We start from the raw sequence: 17,839 nt of genomic DNA on the forward strand, positions 1-17,839 counted from the left end.
TCATGATTTCTGGGTCCTAGGATCCAGTCCTGCATCAGGCTCCCCACAAGGTCTTATTTAACTGCTGCATTTTCTGGGTGGGGATAACTGAAATTAAAATAAGTTAACTTAGCCAGCTGCCATGTAATTATGGTACAGTGGAGTTGGACTACAGATCTTGATTTCTTAGTTCATGGACTATAGGATTTAAGGCTCATTAGTCTGATACAAGTATCCATCTCTTTATCTATAAAATTGCAGTAGATTTTGGCAGAGTTGTTGAAGATTAAACCAGGGAAGTTCAGTACCATATTTAGCCTAAAGTGTAAGAAAATATTTGTAATATTTAAATGATTACTCTGTCCTTGTTGTGTGCTAAGCTCTTTTCCAGGTGTGAAGAAGCTAGCTGAACTGCACAAATTTCCTGTTTTCATGCAACTTAAAGTCTAGTGGGGGATATTGAGAATAAATTATCAGATGGTCATAAGCTCTATTAGGAAAAGTAAAGCAGTGTGAAGGGGTGATGGGAGGGCAGGTCATGTAGTTAGGAGCTGAGAGAACAGCTCATGTATAGATAATTGAAGCTCTCTAATTAGAATAGTGAGTACAAACATAGGTAAATTTAAGAAATAGCAAAAAAAAACTAATGGAACTTGGGGGCAGCACTAAAGTACTGAACTTATTAGACTTTGTTTGTTTGTTTTTTCTTTTTTAATTTAAGCTCATGCCCAGTGCTGAGCCCAACTGAAGGCTTGACCTCAAAACCCTGAGATCAAGAACTGACCTGAGATCAGTTCTCAGTCAAGACTGAGAGATCTTGAGATCAAGACTCTCAAGACTGAGAGAACTGAGATCAAGAGCTGGACATTTAACTGACTGAGCCACCCAGGCGTCTCCAGACATTTTTGTTTTGTTTTTAAGCACGTTGCCTTGTAGCTAAAGAGTTACAGTTGTGTTGGAGTTCAGGTTATATTTTTAGGGTACAAATACTGCATAGAAAAAGTGATTTTCTCGTAACTCTAGTTTGGTATAAAATTGTTGCCTTATAATTAAAAACTTTGTATTCTTACTACATGTCATTTATGCTACTTGGTGTTTTGGTTTAAATATTGACCAAAGTACACACAGTTATGTGGACTGATTAATTTCTTCTATTTTTCCTGCCAATGACTGTAGGAAACATTTAATTATAAAATACTGGTATCTCCATTTTATTAATTCCTGTAACTCTTACTCAAAATGAATAATTAATGTAGTTTGGGATTTTGCCTAGGGACATTTTTTTTAATCCTCCTTAATGGTGACTACAAATTTATATTTTTGGTCTTTTTAGATTGTGAATCGGCACGGTCCTGAGGCAGACAGGCATTTATTACGCTGCCTATTTTCGCATGTGGATTTCAGTGGCGATGGTAAAAGCAGTGGCAAAGATTTTCATCAGGTATTGGGACTTAGAGTTTATGTTTACTTAGATCTGTTGTTCAATGAATTGCATTTTGGGCATAGTGTGTGTAGCAAACGATACATATAAATCATTCCAGAGATAATCTTAGCTCAATGGCTAAAAGATACTGGGATTTGTTCTTTTTTTGTTCCTCCCTTCTGCCTGGCTGCAGACCATTAATAGCTGCCTAGTTCAGGCTTAGATTGCTGGGGATCAGACTTGCCTACAGGAAGCAGGAATGTGGGGGAAGTCCTGCTTGATAAATAAGACAGAGAAAGGATCTTTGTTCTAGATAAAGTTTCTCTGGCTTGATTTTCAGTATGACAATAGTTTGTCATTATGTTGTTCCTTAGAGTTATCTTCTTGTCAATGGAAACTATTCTGTAGAGGTGTTGGTGTTGACTTGTTGCTAATGGACTCTAGTTTAAATGGGATTTTTAAAGAGCTAATTCTGATAATGCTTAGAAAAAATGTGCAATATTGAATTACACTTTAATGTTCTGAGCACCTCTGTGTCTGTGAAGAAGATGAATGTTTGTGCTTGCTAATGAAAATTCACTTTTTATTTTTAAAGACTCAGTTTCTGATTCAGGAGTGTGCGTCGCTGATTACAAAGCCAAATTTTATCTCGACGCTGTCCTATGCCATTGATAATCCATTGCACTATCAGAAGGTTGGTATTGCTTTTATCTTTAGTAGTCCTAAGAATGTGACTTTCTAGAAAGGCCTTAAACCTTGATGTCATAATGACATGTCTTAATTAAAAAATTTCAATAGTTACTTGGGTTTTTAAAAATTTTCTAGCAAAATCAAGACTGTTTGATAATTAATAGAAATGCACTAAAACCAGATAATTTGAAGGTTTAAAATGGTCAGTCCACACACAGTTCTAGGATATGGTGTATTGTTTCTAGCATGACTAGAGAATTCTGTCACTCCTCTGTAGCAGCATAATTGGGTGAATAGATGCTTTTATAAACTTGCTGAAAATCTTAAGTTCTCTTTTTTAAGTTTTTGTTGTTTTAAAATAAAGTTTGGTTTGTTTCAGAGTTTAAAACCTGCACCCCACTTATTTGCCCAGCTGAGTAAAGTTCTCAAGTTAAGCAAAGTACAAGAGGTAAGTGATTAAAGAAGAGAGGCAAAATTGAATTAAAAACAATTACTTGACTCTTCGGTCAATCTGACCCTTTTGTTTCAGGTAATTTTTGGCCTTGCCCTCTTGAATTCTTCCAGCTCAGATCTCAGAGGTTTTGGTAAGTTCTTTTTTCTTAAAGATCCTGTAGTGAAGTTAATTCTTTAAAATCCATGAGTTTTTGAATCTTGAGGCTCCATAGTTTAAATTTTAGAGTGTAAGATAATCCAGGATTATTTTCTTTTGGCCGGTCTTTCGAATGTATATATGTATGGTAAAAACATGCCATAAAAAACTTAATTTCATAACCATTTTTAAGTGTATAGTTCAGTAGTGTTACTATATTCATTGTTGTGTAATAGATGTTTGGAACTTCTTCATTTTGCAAAACTGAAACAGTAAACCCTCTGAACAATTCTCCATTTCTCCGTCCCCCAGCCCCTGGCAATTGGCTTTATTTTATACCTGCCAGCTATAACTATGAAAACATTAGAGGGTAAGGGGTGAGTTGGTGAATAAGAATGATGGTCATCTGTGTTCTGATGTGACTTTTTACCTATTGTGGTGCAAAAGTAATTTGTGGTTTTTGGTTTACCTGACTTCTAGCTGCCCAGTTTATCAAACAGAAGCTTCCTGATCTTCTGCGTTCTTACATTGACGCAGACGTCAGTGGAAATCAAGAAGGTGGCTTCCAAGATATAGCAATAGAGGTTCTACATCTCCTCCTCTCCCATCTCCTCTTTGGGCAGAAGGGAGCCTTTGGAGTTGGACAGGAACAAATAGACGCTTTTCTTAAGACGTTGCGCAGAGGTAAAGGAGTATCTGTTGCCTACAAAAGATTATTTCTTTGGATGAACACAAACACATTAGAATACAAGTGAAGACCATGATTTCTGTACTTAAGTTTAACTTTTAAAAAGAGAATATTTTGTAATTTCAAATATGAAACTGACTAAAGCCTCATAGGAAAAGTTATAAAATGAACATGACTTCAATAATCTTGTTCTGTAAATACAGTCTAAGTTATGACTTAGTATATTTCCATGTAGTCTAGACTCCATCACCTTAGGGTGATGGAGACTACATTGTTGTGGTATGTTCTTTTTACTTTAAAAAATTGATCATTATTGATATCCCCATTTTGTGGACTTTTTGTATTGCTGTGCTAAGATAACTCCTGGTCCTGTTGTTATTCTTTTCTCAGATCTTTATTTTAGAGACATAAGTAGTCTTTTAAAAACAAATCTTTGTACACTAACTGCTGTTCATTTTCACTGTTAAAACTTGACTATTTATGGCTTAGTTTATTCAAAAAATTTTTTTGGAAAGATTTACTTATTTGAGAGAGAAAAAACACACCTGAGCCAGGTGGGGGAGGGGCAGAGGGAGAGGCAGAAAAGAAGCAGACTCCCCGCTGAGCTTGGGGTTCAATCCCAGAGGACCCTGAGACCATGACCTGAGCCGAAATTAACAGTTGGATGACTAACCAACTGAGCCATCCAAGTGCTTCTTAATTAAAAAAAAATTAAAGTTTAATTATATTTAAGTAATCTCTACACCCAACAAGAGGCTCAAACTCAGAACCCTGAGATCAGGAGTTGCGTGCTCTTCCAACTCAGCTAGCCAGGTGCCCCCTGTATAATTTAATTTTAAACTACATTAACTTTCTCAATGATAGAAAGCTTTCTTCTTGTCAGTAAAGTTACATTGATACTCTGATTCTCTCTAATGTTGTCTTTGGGAACTGGTAGTCCTGTGAAAACTTAAAGTGATATTGTGAACTGGCCACTAGATACTGGGATCCTAATACAAACAAATTATTCAAGCAGATTTTGTGATGAGAAAATGTTCATATTTTGGAATTGGTGTTAAGGTCATAACATGGGTTTGTTGGATTGGAAAACACTGAAAAAACTTGGAAAATGAACTTATGGAAGATTAAAGTTTGAGGCGCTTTTAGGATTGTTTTTAATCGGGATAGCAGTCATAATCTTCTTTTCCTCCTTCAGATTTTCCCCAGGAACGCTGTCCCGTGGTGCTTGCACCACTTTTATACCCTGAAAAACGGGACATTCTAATGGACAGGATCCTGCCTGATTCCGGAGGGGTAGCTAAAACCATGATGGAGAGCTCCTTGGCTGATTTTATGCAGGAAGTAGGCTATGGCTTTTGTGCAAGGTTGGTAGTAAGACATATTAAACTTTTGATTACTCTTGTGCCAAATATGATGTAATTTTTTTAAGGCAAGTTCCTAAGATTAGTTAATGTGCTATTATCTCTGCCTCTCAGGAATTTCTCTTATAAATTTATTTATTTATATATAGAGAGATCTATAGATCTATAGATATCTTTCTCTCTCTCTCTCTCTTTCTATATATATATATATAGACATATGTATATTATTTATTCATCAGAGACACAGAGAGAGGCAGAGACACAGGCAGAGAGAGAACCAGGCTTCTCATAGGGAGCCCAATGCAGGACTCCATCCTGGGATCTCGATATCATGCCCTGAGCCAAAGACAGACGCTCAACCTCCTGAGCCACCCAGGCGTCCCATGCTTCTAAATTTAATCTTACACATACAGGCATGCCTCGTTTTGTATGCTTCAGTTTACTGTGCTTCAGAGATACTGCACTTTCTTTTTAAAGATTTTATTTACTTATTCATGAGAGAGACAGAGAGAGAGGCAGAGACACAGGCAGAGGGAGAAGCAGGCCCCATGCAGGGAGCCCGATATGGGACTGGATTCTGGGTACCAGGATCACGCCCCAGGCTGGAGGCGGTGCTAAACCGCTGAGTCACCAGGGCTGCTTCCCCCCCCCCCCCCCCAATAAACAAACTGAAGGTTTGTGGCAACCCTGTGTCAAGCAAGTCTTGGCACATTTTTTCCAATAGCATTAGCTTATTCTTGTCTCCTTTTTGTCACGTTTTGACATTTCAAACTTTTTTATTACTCTGTTAATGGTGATCTATCATCAGTGATTATAACTCACTGAAAGCTCAGATGTTGGTCAGCAAATTTTAAGCAAAAAAGTATTTCTGTTTAGACTTAATGTTATTGCAAACTCGGTAGACCTACAGTGTAGTGTAAACATAATTTAAATACCCTGGTAAATGAAAAAATTCATTTGACTTGGTTTTTTTTTTTGTTGTTGTGTCTGGAGCCTAATTCATAAAATCTCCTGGATATGCCTGTACTAGTTTTGGTGGCAGCTGTAAATATCCTGGTGGCTAAATTTCTGTCTCTTTTTCCTCCCCTAGTTTCTCAATTTAGAAATCAGAGCTTCCTAGTCTAGTTGCCAGGATAGACATTTTTAGCCTTTGGAGGGGAGAGAGCATTAAGGGGAGTATTTGTGGAAACTGTATCAATTCCTACTGGATGTGTTTGTCTTTTCCCTCCTTGCACCTTCAAATCCCCACTGTATCTTCATTTTCTACAAGCTTCCTTTTTTTTTCCCCCAAGCTTCCTTTTTTTATTGTTTCATAGCTGCCACTTGAAGGTTTTTTCTCATTTGCTAGGGACACTAAAGGAAATACTGTAGTGTATTTAGAATACACTAAATTCCACTGTTAGTGGAATTTATGACCGTGATAAAGTAGATTGTCAATGTTTTCTTGAGAGTTAAGGGCATTAATGCGTTCTGCTTTGACTTTCAGTGTAACTTTTAATGTTTTCAAACTGTTCATACAAACCAAATTTCCAATTTTGAAAATACATTTGTGGGTGTGAATATGTGCCTGTTATAAAACTTTTGTTTAGTTAAACTTCAAGGAAAAAAGTAGAAGAGTTAGGATATATTTTCAAGGCTTTGCATGTATTATAATAATCAAACTCACTTTGACTTTCAGTATTTTAGTTTATTATTCTATTTTTTATCTTTTTTTGAGGGGTTAGGGGTGGGTCAGAGGGAGAGAGAGAGAATCTTAATTTCCCTGCTGGGTTCTGTGTCATGACCCTGAGATCATGATGTGAGCTGAAATCAAGAGCTGGATGCTTAGCCAGCTGACCACCCAGGCACTCTTAAGTATCAGTATTTTAAAGAGCAACTTGATTCATATTGAAGATGAATTAAATTTTGTTTGTGTGAAAGATAATCATTCCTTTTGGCTTGGCTTTTCTTCCATCGATCTTTGAAACTTCTTCTATTTTTTTTCCCTCCAGTCTTATTGAGAAATAATTGATGGACATCACTGTACCAGCTTAAGCATATAGCATGATGGTTTGATTTACATATATTGTGAAATGATTACCATGATAGATTCAGCTAATATCCATCTTATCATATAGACAAAGTGAAAAGAAAAGTTTTCCTATTTTCTTGGTTAAGTAGGTGTTTTTTTATATTTATAGCTATATAAAATAACATGGAATGAAGCTTATTAGTAAAAGTCGAGGGTTTCACTTAGGGCTTATTTCATACTAGCATCTCTTAACCTTGGTAATGAAGGTGGTAGCGTTTTCCTGAGGTTTAATTTTTGTTTCAGTATTGAAGAATGTCGCAGTATAATCATGCAATTTGGTGTTCGGGAGGTCACAGCTGCCCAGGTTGCCAGGGTTTTGGGAATGATGGCTCGCACCCATTCAGGATTGACAGATGGAATTCCATTACAGGTAAATACAGAAATCAGCTGGTTTGCCATGTGAATTAATATCCTGCCCTCTTTATTTTATTTATCAAATTACAGTATGATTGATCTACCAACTAGAGCTAAGTACTTTAAGTAGTTGGGTTTGTTTAATTCAAATTTTACTTGTACAGAGTATCTCTGCTCCTGGCAGTGGGATCTGGAGTGATGGAAAAGATAAAAGTGATGGAGCACAGGCACACACATGGAATGTAGAAGTCTTGATTGATGTTCTCAAGGAACTGGTAAGTACATGTAAATCATGATCTTATATTTTTGGTGTTAATATAGATCAAAGAAAGCAATTTTTAATAAATAAAATGCTCAGCCGAATGAGAGCAGCAGTTTTGGGGGTCCCGACTTCATTGGCTTCATAGTAATGAAGTTTATGAGATGATTATGTTTTAGAGCAAGCATTAATGTCTTCATGGTTTACAAGAAGTCACAGAACAAAACTAAATTATCCATGGTGCTTTGAAGAGTTTTAAATACAAACTTTGGACAGCCTTTTTCTTTTTTTCTTTTTCTCTTTCTTTTTTCTTTTTCTTTTCTGATTTTATTTACTTATTCATGAGAGACACAGAGGCAGAGGCAGGAGAAGCAGGCTCCATGCAAGGAGCCCGATACGGGACTTGATCCCAGGACTCCAGGATCACGCCCTGAGCTGAAGGCAGACACTCAACTGCTGAGCCACCCAGGCATCCCAGCCTTTTTCTTTTCAAGCATAAAATAAACTTAGTACTTTGTGCAGATTATTTGGTAAATTAACTTCTATAAACTTGTTGCCTTTGCTTTGTGTTTTCTGAAGTCTCATACTACTTTTTTGAATACCTTTTCATAGAACATTTTTTTAAATGGAATTTTCAATCATTTTACCTTAAAGAATTTAGACCACTTATCCTGATGCATAAAATTGATATACTTTTTAGGGGGAGATCTTCAGTTAATTAAGAATGGTATTGGGAGGGTGCCTGGATGGCTCAATCTGTTAAGTGTTCAACTTGATTTTAGCTTAGGTCGTGATCTCTGGGTTGTAAGATCAAGCCCTGCATCAGGCTCTGTGCTCAGCATGGAGTTGGCTTGAGACTCTGCCATTGCCCCCACACATGGGTGCATGTGTTCTCTCTCTCAAATAAAATCTTCAAAAAAACTGATATTTGAGATAATTATCTTTACCACTTTGTTTCAAGGTAGTAGAATCTTGGTGTAAAAACAAAGAGGCACTAATTGAAGAGTTTTGCCAAACTGGGGTAGGATTGTTTGTTGGACTAAGTACAGAAGAGAGAAATCCCCTTTACACACTCCAATGGTCAGAATATATCATGATCTAAAAGGTGGAATGCCTTGCTAGTAGAACCAGTTATTTTATTTTATTTTTTAAGATTTTATGTATTTACTCAGAAAAAAAGAGAGGCAGAAACATAGGCAGATGGAGAATCAGGCTCCTCAAGAGGAGCCCCATGTGGGACTCAATCCTGGGACCCTCGGACCACACCCTGAGCCAAAAGCAGATGCTCAACCACTGAGCCACCCAGGTGCCCAGGACCAGTTCATTTTGAATATTAAGAATTACTTTTCTAAGTCTCTAGAAATGCCAGGTTATGATTATTTTGAGTTTATAATTAGAACATTTTAATTTTAGATTTAATTTGGCTCTTTGGATAAAGCATAGAAATGTGTACACTTTTTGTTCATTAGATTATAAAATGTTTTTCTGTTTTAGAACCCGAGTTTGAATTTCAAGGAAGTAACTTATGAACTGGACCATCCTGGATTTCAAATTCGCGATAGTAAAGGACTTCATAATGTGGTTTATGGCATTCAGAGGGGTTTAGGTATGGAAGTGTTTCCAGTAGACCTCATATATAGACCTTGGAAACATGCAGAAGGCCAGGTAAGTGAATGCTGTTTCACTGTAGAAGGGGAAGCAAATAATGACTTCTTCCTTATATAATATAGTGCCATCTATCCATTGATTACTTTTTTATTTCATTAAAAAAATTTTTTTTTAAGATTCCACCTATTTATTCATGAGAGACACACACACACACAGAGGGGCAGAGATACAGGCAGAAGGAGAAGCAGGCTCCATACAGGGAGCCTGTCGTGGGACTCCATCCCGGGACTCCAGGATCAGGCCCTGGGCTGAAGGTGGCGCTAAACCGCTGAGCCACCCAGGCTGCCCTAAATTATTGTTTTAATGTAGAATTTGCTTTGTGCAGTGCAGAGTAGCAGAGACTGTCAATAAATTTTGAAAAAAAATATCATCATAGTTTAGTACGGTCAGACTTAACTGAAATATGTATAGCAACCATTTTCCCAGCTGTCTCCAAGACCATTTTATCTCATACTTTTCATGTGTTTGAATTGTCTATGGTTTTGAAAGAGCACGTAATTAAGATTTAAAAGATGAATTGTTCTAGTAAGATTGAGAGTAGCCTAATAAAAATATTTCCTATTTTTATAGCATTTGCAGCCATTTATGGTGGTAAGGACTTTGTTCTCTTGTTCCAGCTCTCTTTCATTCAGCATTCCCTTATAAATCCAGAGATCTTCTGTTTTGCTGACTATCCCTGTCATACGGTTGCCACTGATATTCTGAAAGCACCACCAGAGGATGACAATCGAGAAATTGCCACATGGTAAAGACTCTCCACTAGCTTTTCTTGCAAGGGCCACTTCTGCTTGCTTTTTCTTTGCAGTACAAAATTAACAGGGAGCAATTACTTAGTTAAAAGGTTTTTGCCAAAACCATATTTTTAATGAGCTTATTTAAACTTTAAATTTTTATAGAGGGATGTTGATGGATAAACATCCATTTTTAGTTTCTTTATCTTTAGATAGTTATGTTTTTACTCTTAAGTTCTGCCAGTGGGTATTCTCTGAAACTGTCACATATTGGAATGAGGTTTTACTTCTCCCTTAGTTTAGATCCCTTTCTTCTGTGTACAGATTTGCTTGTTTTCTTTCCTTTGTAAGTAGCTCAAGATGGCCAACCCATCAATTCTAATCCTTTCAGCTAAATTACCTAGTTTATTTGAGTTCCAATTCCTAATTTCTGAGGGAGAATCTGACTCTGGGCCAGTACGTTTCTCCTGGAACTCAAGTCCCTCCTCTAGGAATGTGAGGTAAGGATGGTGAAAGTTCTTCCATTACTGTACACACACGCACATATCCGCAGCTCAACTGAGCGGGGGGGTGGGGGTGGGGGGGACACATGGGCCAGCTTGCTCCTCAAAGGTAACTACTTTGTTTCTTACATTTTTTCTAAGTAGTTTTCTGAGACCCTTTTCCAACATGGAGCAGATCATTGCATTTTGAGGGTTATGGGTGGGATTTTTAGGGCAGTGTAAAACCCTTTAGGCATTGCCAGATCTACTAAAGTAGAAGATGGTGAACTTTTCTTGTAACGGATTAGTTAATATCTGTCTGGCTTTTCTGGTTAGGTGGTCTCTGTAGCAACTGCTTAAATCTTTATTGTAGCAGAGTATAAACATGGGTGTAGCTCTTTCAATAAAACATTTACTGATAGGCAGTAGGAGGTAAGATTGGTCCTGTGGATGTAGTTTGCTGATCCCTGTTCCAAAAGATTGACCCCCCCCCCCCCATGTAGTAGTTTGTTTTAAAGTGTGTCCTTTTTGCAGGTGCTAGAAGATTGGATATGAAGGCTTAGTTGTTGCTTTTTTTTCTCTGTCAGTCTAATAGTATAGCAGTATTTCTTTTATAAAACTGAAATGTCATAGTGCATTTAACAATTCCTTAACATAGCTGTATATTCAAATTTGTATCAAAAACGTCTTTTTAACAGTTTGTATGATGAAGAATCCAGACAGGATTCACATAGTTTCTTTTATTCTGTAAGTCTTCCTTTTCTCATTCTCTTTTGAAGTATAATTTTTTCTATCGCTTTGATGAAGTAATAGGATAATTTATCTTTTAGTCTACTCATTGGTAGGGGGTTTATGTTTCCTCATGGCATTTAATTTGATCTCTATCCCCATAGTTTTCATGGACTTAGGGTAGAGTAAGATCTTGAGATTTGATTAAAGTCAACCAAATTCAGCTTCTTGGGGCAAGAATAATGCATAGGGGATGCTGTGGACTTCTGAACTTGCTTGACATCAGGAGGCACTTAAGTTATACCTTTGTATTACCAAAGTAAGTGTTCAGGCTATATTTTTGTGTAGATTTTTTGTGTGTGTATAAATTAGGTCTATGTTTATATTTTGGATTTTTGACTTTCTAAAGTTTGTGATGTTTCTATTTTTTACACTAATCACAAAAATCTTTGATGTTAATTCCTTGGTAAGAAGGATCCATGATTATATTACTGGTCTGTGGTGTCCCACCCTACTTCATCACTTACTGTCAACTTGGACTGCCTTTGAAATTAGTTTGAAAGTATACCAGCATATAATTTTAGTATGAACACCTCCAATTTAAATATTTTTCAAGTTGATAACTCAATTTTGTTTTAATAGCTGGTATCACTCATTTGGAAAAATGGATTTTTGTATACTTAGGTCTTCATTGACGAAGTATCTTACTTCCATTCTTGTTAGGAAGAGCTTGGATTTGATTGAATCTCTGCTGAGGCTTGCAGAGGTGGGGCAATATGAGCAAGTCAAACAGCTCTTCAGCTTCCCCATTAAACACTGTCCAGACATGCTGGTATTGGCCTTACTACAGATCAACACCTCTTGGCACACCTTGCGCCATGAGCTCATCTCCACACTGATGCCAATTTTCCTTGGAAACCATCCCAACTCTGCTATTATTTTGCACTATGCATGGCATGGACAGGTAAGACATGAGCATTTCTTTCTTTTAATAATTGACATTCTTTGGAGGATGTTCAACAGAATTGTCAATCTTAAGTTTATGACATTTATGGAAAGTGGCTCTTCCATCAAACTTACTTTATCTTTTAGCATCATGGGTGTTAAAATCTAAGACTTCAAAGAAAAATAGGGAGGAGGCAAAAAGCCCCACATTCAGTATCATGAAAGTTCTGTACTACGAGGCATCAGTATGCTTTTGATAACTGTAAGGAGTTTAATTACTTACCATGAAACGAGAAGGTGCTCCTGTCACTTTTTTAATAGTAAATGGGAGATTACAAATTAATTGATATTTTTCTTTTATCCAAGCCCAACGTCTAAATTTTATTTTGGTTTCTGCTGAAAATGCCTTTTAAGCTCTGTGCTTTTACTCCCTATTCCTGTAGAATTTACTTTACCTGTAAATATTTTTTGTTCATTGAAATTTTTTCCCATAATAGCCTATATTTTTAATAATGCAGAAGCTTAGGAAAAGCAGTTATCAAGCACTTTATCCCTATAAGACAAAAAAAAAAAGATTATTTAATAGAGAGCATGCATGGGAGAGGGAGCAGAGGGAGAGAATCTCCTAGCAGATTTCCTGCAAGGTGTGGAACCCACATGGGGCTCCATCGAATCACCCTGAGATCATGACCTGAGCTGAAACCAATAGTTGGACGCTTAACTGACTGAGCCACACAGGTGTCCCTCAAGTGCCTTGTTTTGGCTACTTTTTTCTTTAATCATTTTATTTTCAATAGTTGACATATACAAGCCCTTTATTTTTTTATTTCTTATTTTTTAAAGATTTTATTTATTTATTCATGACAGAAAGAGAGAGAGACAGAGACACAGGCAGAGGGAGAAGCAGGCCCCATGCAAGGAGCCTGACGTGGGACTTGATCCTGGGTCTCCAGGATCATACCCCAGGCTGAAGGCGGTGCTAAATCGCCGAGCCACCGGGGCTGCCCATACACAAGCCCTTTAAAATATTTGTTAAGATTCTCATTTATAAATGAAAGTGTTAGCTTTGGTTCTGTGCTATTCAGTCAGCCCTCCATTTCTAGAGATTCATATTACATAGTAAACTTACAGGTTACAGAATGTTTAACAAACATTTATTCAAAAGTTTGCAGCCCAGATATTTTAAGGTCTTTCTTGCCATAGCTATGAGGGTATGAAGGGCAGGCCAAAAGGAGCTGCATCTCCTCACTTCTTGTTGAATATTTGTTTCATTTGGATCTTCTGTTGCTCTAGGACAGTTACTGGAAAGGGATTTAGGTGTACAGTGATAGCAGTTGCTTTGCCATTGCTTCTATGAGAACTGTTCCCGAAATACCAAATGTTTATTTCTATCATTCAGCTGCAAGCCTTTAGATCAGTCCTTAAAGCCAGACTGTTTTCTGGAAAAAAAGGAAATTGAATGATTACCAAAAAAAACATTCTTATTTGTGAAAATAGCTAGATGTAGAATACCACTCTTGGAAATACTGATGGAACACTGCATTGTGTGACATGAGAACTTATTACCTTAAAATATTTTTTAAAAATTTATAGACCATTAATTTATAATTTAATAAGGAATTTTTTTTAAATAATAAGGAATTTATACAAATTTCTTGTACCCGTATGTTCACATCATATTCTATTCTGTTTGAAAATGTTTTGACAGACATTTTATAGGACATTTATTGAATGACTCTGACCCAAGGTTTAGGGACAGGCTTTCATTTGGAAGATGTGGAAGTAACTTTACTTTACTACAGAGAATGTCACTGCATCACTGCTTGAGGATTAAACTTAATGTCTTTATTGATGCATTTCAATTTTACATAAATATAACAAATTAGCTGGGTGTTTGCAGTAGTGCCTATGAAAATGTTAATCAGTATTGATATGTAACCCCCGTTTTCTTTTCTTAGGGACAGTCTCCCTCAATCCGCCAACTTATCATGCATGCAATGGCAGAATGGTACATGCGAGGGGAGCAGTATGACCAGGCCAAATTGTCTCGAATACTTGATGTGGCCCAAGACTTGAAGGTGAGCTTGGAGGGACAGGTTAGCACTTATATATTAACGAGAAGAAAATCACAACATTATTTTTTAAAGATATATGTTAGCTTGAGTGGGCATGTGGGGGGGGGGTGGGGAGTGGCAGAGAATCTCAAGCAGACAAGCTGACTTGCTGAGTATGGAGCCTGACGCGGGGCTTGATTTCATCACCTGAGATCACAGCCTGAGCTGAAATCAAGTTGGATGCTTAAAACTGTGCCACCCAGGTGCCCCCAAAATTTTTCATTTAACATATGCCTTAAGAATAATTCAAATGTAACTAACTTTTAGCTAAATTATGTTGAGATTTACAGTTTGCCTTTTAAGTTCAAATGTATTGGAAGGAGAGTGGTTTTAGAAATGTAAAAAATGGGGCTGCCATGATGGTTCAGTTGGTCAAGCATCTGCCTTTAGCTCAGGCCATGGTCTTGAGGTCCTGGGATCTGGCCCTGCATTAGGCCCTCTGCTAAATGGGGAGTCTTCTTTTCCCCCTTCTCAGTCCCCGCCCCCCCATGCATTCTCTCATTCACTTGATGTCTTTGACCAGTAGGTGCTTAGTACTTATGTTGAGGCTGGGCTTAGGTTAGAATAAGCCTGAGTTTAGATTTAAAAAAAATGGAGTAAGGATCCTTTTTAATGTATTATGTCTTGCTCTTATTTAGGTTTAGTTTAAGAAGCACAGGGTAAAGTCATGTGTCTGTCCACCTTTGAGATGTGATCTTATTTTAAGTAAGAACTAATGTCACTGTTGAATTTTACTGAGCTATTTAAATTATGACCAATAAAATATTAGCAATATGTTTTATTTAGACTTGTTTGTGAAAATAAAAGCAGGGAACAGAGACTAGGATAGATGATAGATATGGAATTGCTTGATTTATAGTTTGTTTCTTTTAAGATTTATTGATTTGTTTGAGAGAGAGGGCACACATATGGAGTGGGGAGGGGCAGAAGGAGAGGGACAGACAGAATTTCATTCCCTGCTGAGCAGGGAGCACGCTGTGGGGCTTGATCTCACAACCTCGAGATTGTGACCTGAGCCAAAATCAAACGTCAGATGCTTAGCCCACTGAGACACCTAGACACCTTGACTTAAAGTTTCTAATACTCTTTTGTTTTAGGCCTTGTCAATGCTGCTAAATGGTACTCCATTTGCCTTTGTTATTGACCTTGCTGCACTTGCTTCACGTCGTGAATACCTCAAACTTGACAAGTGGCTCACAGATAAAATTCGAGAGCATGGAGTAAGCAGGATTTGTCCATTTGTTACTGCATTAAAATTTTGATGCCTAAAATAGCTAAAGAAACAACCCCCCTCCCCTTTTTTTGAAACAACCTTTTTAAATGGCAATGAAGATGTTACTTGTGGATTTTAGTCATACTGTCTTTAATAGTCTGTAATCTGAAAGCAGTTTATCTTAAATTTCAAAGCAATTAAGGTCAATTTCAAATAAACCAGGAGACTTTCTGTTTTTCAGGAGCCCTTTATCCAAGCATGTATGACTTTTTTAAAGAGACGATGCCCTTCCATTTTGGGTGGACTTGCTCCAGAGAAAGATCAGCCCAAAAGTGCTCAACTTCCCCCAGAAACTCTGGCAACAATGTTGGCCTGTTTACAAGCTTGTGCAGGGTAAGAAGAGCATGCTTGAATAACTAATGTTGGAATTGGATTATATTAATAACTTGTTTGGGGAGGGAAAGAGGGATTGAATGATTAAAAGTGACAGCAGCTTTGATAATCCAATAATTTTTAAGTCTAAAGTAATATACTAAAAATACATAATAGATCTATTTGAATTTTTTTCGTATACTATACGAGGTCCAGATTCATTGTTTTTCATATGGATGTTTATTTGTCCCAATACCATTTGTTGAAAAGATTGGTCTTTCTCTTTTGACTTGTCTTCTGAAAAATAAGTTGCGCAAAATGTTTTATCTGGATTCTTAGTTCTGTTCTCCTGACCTATACATGTCGATCCGTATGCCAATACCACATCATCTTGATACTGCAGCATTTCAGTGAGCTTTGAAATTGGGAAATGTGACTCCTCCAACTTTGTTCTTTTTCAAGATTTTTTTTGGCTATTGTGAGTCCCTTATATTCCCATATGAATTTTAATATCAGCTTGTTAATTTTTGTTACTTTGTAAGGAAACCCACTGGAATTATATTGAATCTTTACATTATTTTGGGGAATATTTCCATCTTAAAATACTAAGTTTTCTAATTCATGAATTCTTTTTAGATCTTTAATTTCTTTCAGTGATGTTTCATCATTTTCATGTACAAGTCTTCTTTTGTTGCATTTATGAAGTATTTTGTAAAAGTCATGTCATGTTTGAGTAGAATTTTATTTTTTCCTTTCCTATCTTTTTTTCCTATCTTTAACAAACATTAAGTTTGTTGTTAGCTGTGTGGGTTTCTGTAGATACCCTTCAGGTTAATGCTTCCTTACCTTTAATTCTAGTTAGTTGCATGTTTTATCATGAAAGTATTTTGTCACATGCTTTTATGTCTGCATCTCTTGAGATGATCATGTGGTTTTTGTTTTTTATTTTGTTGATGTATCTTATATTCACTTGGTCTGTGTGTGTACTTTTTATATGCCACTGAATTCAGTTTGCTAGTATTCAGTGAGCATTTTTGCGTCTGCATTCCTAAGAGATGTTGTATCCTAGTTTTCTTATGTTGTTTTTGTCTGATTTTGATTATCAGGATAATAAAAGCCTCATACAATGAATTGATAAGTATTCTTTCTCTTCCCTCTTTTAATTTTTTGAGAAAGATTGGTGTCGATTCTTTAAATGTTCTATAGAATTAAGCAGTGAAACCATCTGGTCCTGGGCTTTATCTTCTGGGTAGTTTTAAATTACAGATTCAATATCTTGTTATAGATCTATGCAGATTTTCTTTTCTTTTTTAAGATTCTTATTTTTAAGTGATCTGTATAACCAATGTAGTGCTCGAATTTACAACCCTGAGATCAGGAGTCACATGCTGTACTGACTGAGCCAACCAGGTGCCCCTATCCAGATTTTCTTTTTCTTTTCTTTTTTTCCTTTTGAATCAGTTTAGGTAGTTTGTGTCTTTTCTAGGAGTTTTCATTTTATTCCTTTATACTATATCCTTGTAATCGTTCTCATTTCTCTAAGTTTGGTAGCAATATCCTCTCAGTTCCTGGTTTTAGTTATTTGACCCCTTTCTTGTCTTTGTGGCTTAAATGGATGTCAATCTTGTTTACCTTTTCAGAGAGACAACTTTTGGTTTGTTTTTCTTTCTTGTTTTTCTGTTCTCCATTTATTTCAATTCTCAACTTTATTATTTTCTTTCCTTCCTATTTTGGGTTTAGTTTGAACTTTTTTTTTCTTTTAAAGATTTTTCATTTATTCATTCATGATAGACACGGGGGGTGGGGTGGGTAGAGAAACAGGCAGAGTGGACTCCATGCAGGGAGCTGACGTGGGACTGGATCCCAGAACCCCAGGATCATGCCCTGGGTCAAAGGCAGGCGCTAAACCACTGAGCCACCCAGGGATCCCCTAGTTTGAACTTTTTAAAGCTAAGATGGAAAGTTTGGCTTTTTATTTGAGATTGTTCTTAACTGGGGCATGTATGGCTTTGAATTTTCACTATGAAATACTTTAAGTTTGGTATTACATATTTTTTGTTTCCATCTGAAAGTATTTTGTATTTCCTTTAACCCCACAAGAATATGTTGTATTTAATTTCCCCATATTTGGGGACTACCTGATTTTTGTTTTGTTACTGATTTTTAGTTTT

The 17,839-nt window shown here is 36.7% G+C and overlaps 1 protein-coding gene across 7 annotated transcripts in view; it reads left to right on the forward strand.

Annotated features, from left to right (window-relative positions):
* The window catches only part of CNOT1 (CCR4-NOT transcription complex subunit 1), a 100,737-nt gene that overhangs the window by 36,240 nt on the left and 46,658 nt on the right, over positions 1 to 17,839 (forward strand). For all 7 annotated transcript variants that reach the window (XM_077898230.1, XM_077898223.1, XM_077898226.1 and 4 more), the window contains exons 3-16: positions 1,313 to 1,420; positions 1,998 to 2,096; positions 2,472 to 2,540; positions 2,622 to 2,676; positions 3,162 to 3,365; positions 4,565 to 4,733; positions 7,045 to 7,171; positions 7,320 to 7,430; positions 8,909 to 9,079; positions 9,700 to 9,827; positions 11,748 to 11,988; positions 13,928 to 14,047; positions 15,181 to 15,303; positions 15,538 to 15,689. In XM_077898230.1, coding sequence (XP_077754356.1) covers positions 1,313 to 1,420; positions 1,998 to 2,096; positions 2,472 to 2,540; positions 2,622 to 2,676; positions 3,162 to 3,365; positions 4,565 to 4,733; positions 7,045 to 7,171; positions 7,320 to 7,430; positions 8,909 to 9,079; positions 9,700 to 9,827; positions 11,748 to 11,988; positions 13,928 to 14,047; positions 15,181 to 15,303; positions 15,538 to 15,689 — 1,877 coding nt within the window. The remainder of the gene's footprint in view (positions 1 to 1,312; positions 1,421 to 1,997; positions 2,097 to 2,471; positions 2,541 to 2,621; positions 2,677 to 3,161; positions 3,366 to 4,564; positions 4,734 to 7,044; positions 7,172 to 7,319; positions 7,431 to 8,908; positions 9,080 to 9,699; positions 9,828 to 11,747; positions 11,989 to 13,927; positions 14,048 to 15,180; positions 15,304 to 15,537; positions 15,690 to 17,839) is intronic.

This window comes from Canis aureus, chromosome 5 (genome assembly GCF_053574225.1).
Source record: "Canis aureus isolate CA01 chromosome 5, VMU_Caureus_v.1.0, whole genome shotgun sequence".
NCBI lineage: Eukaryota > Metazoa > Chordata > Mammalia > Carnivora > Canidae > Canis > Canis aureus.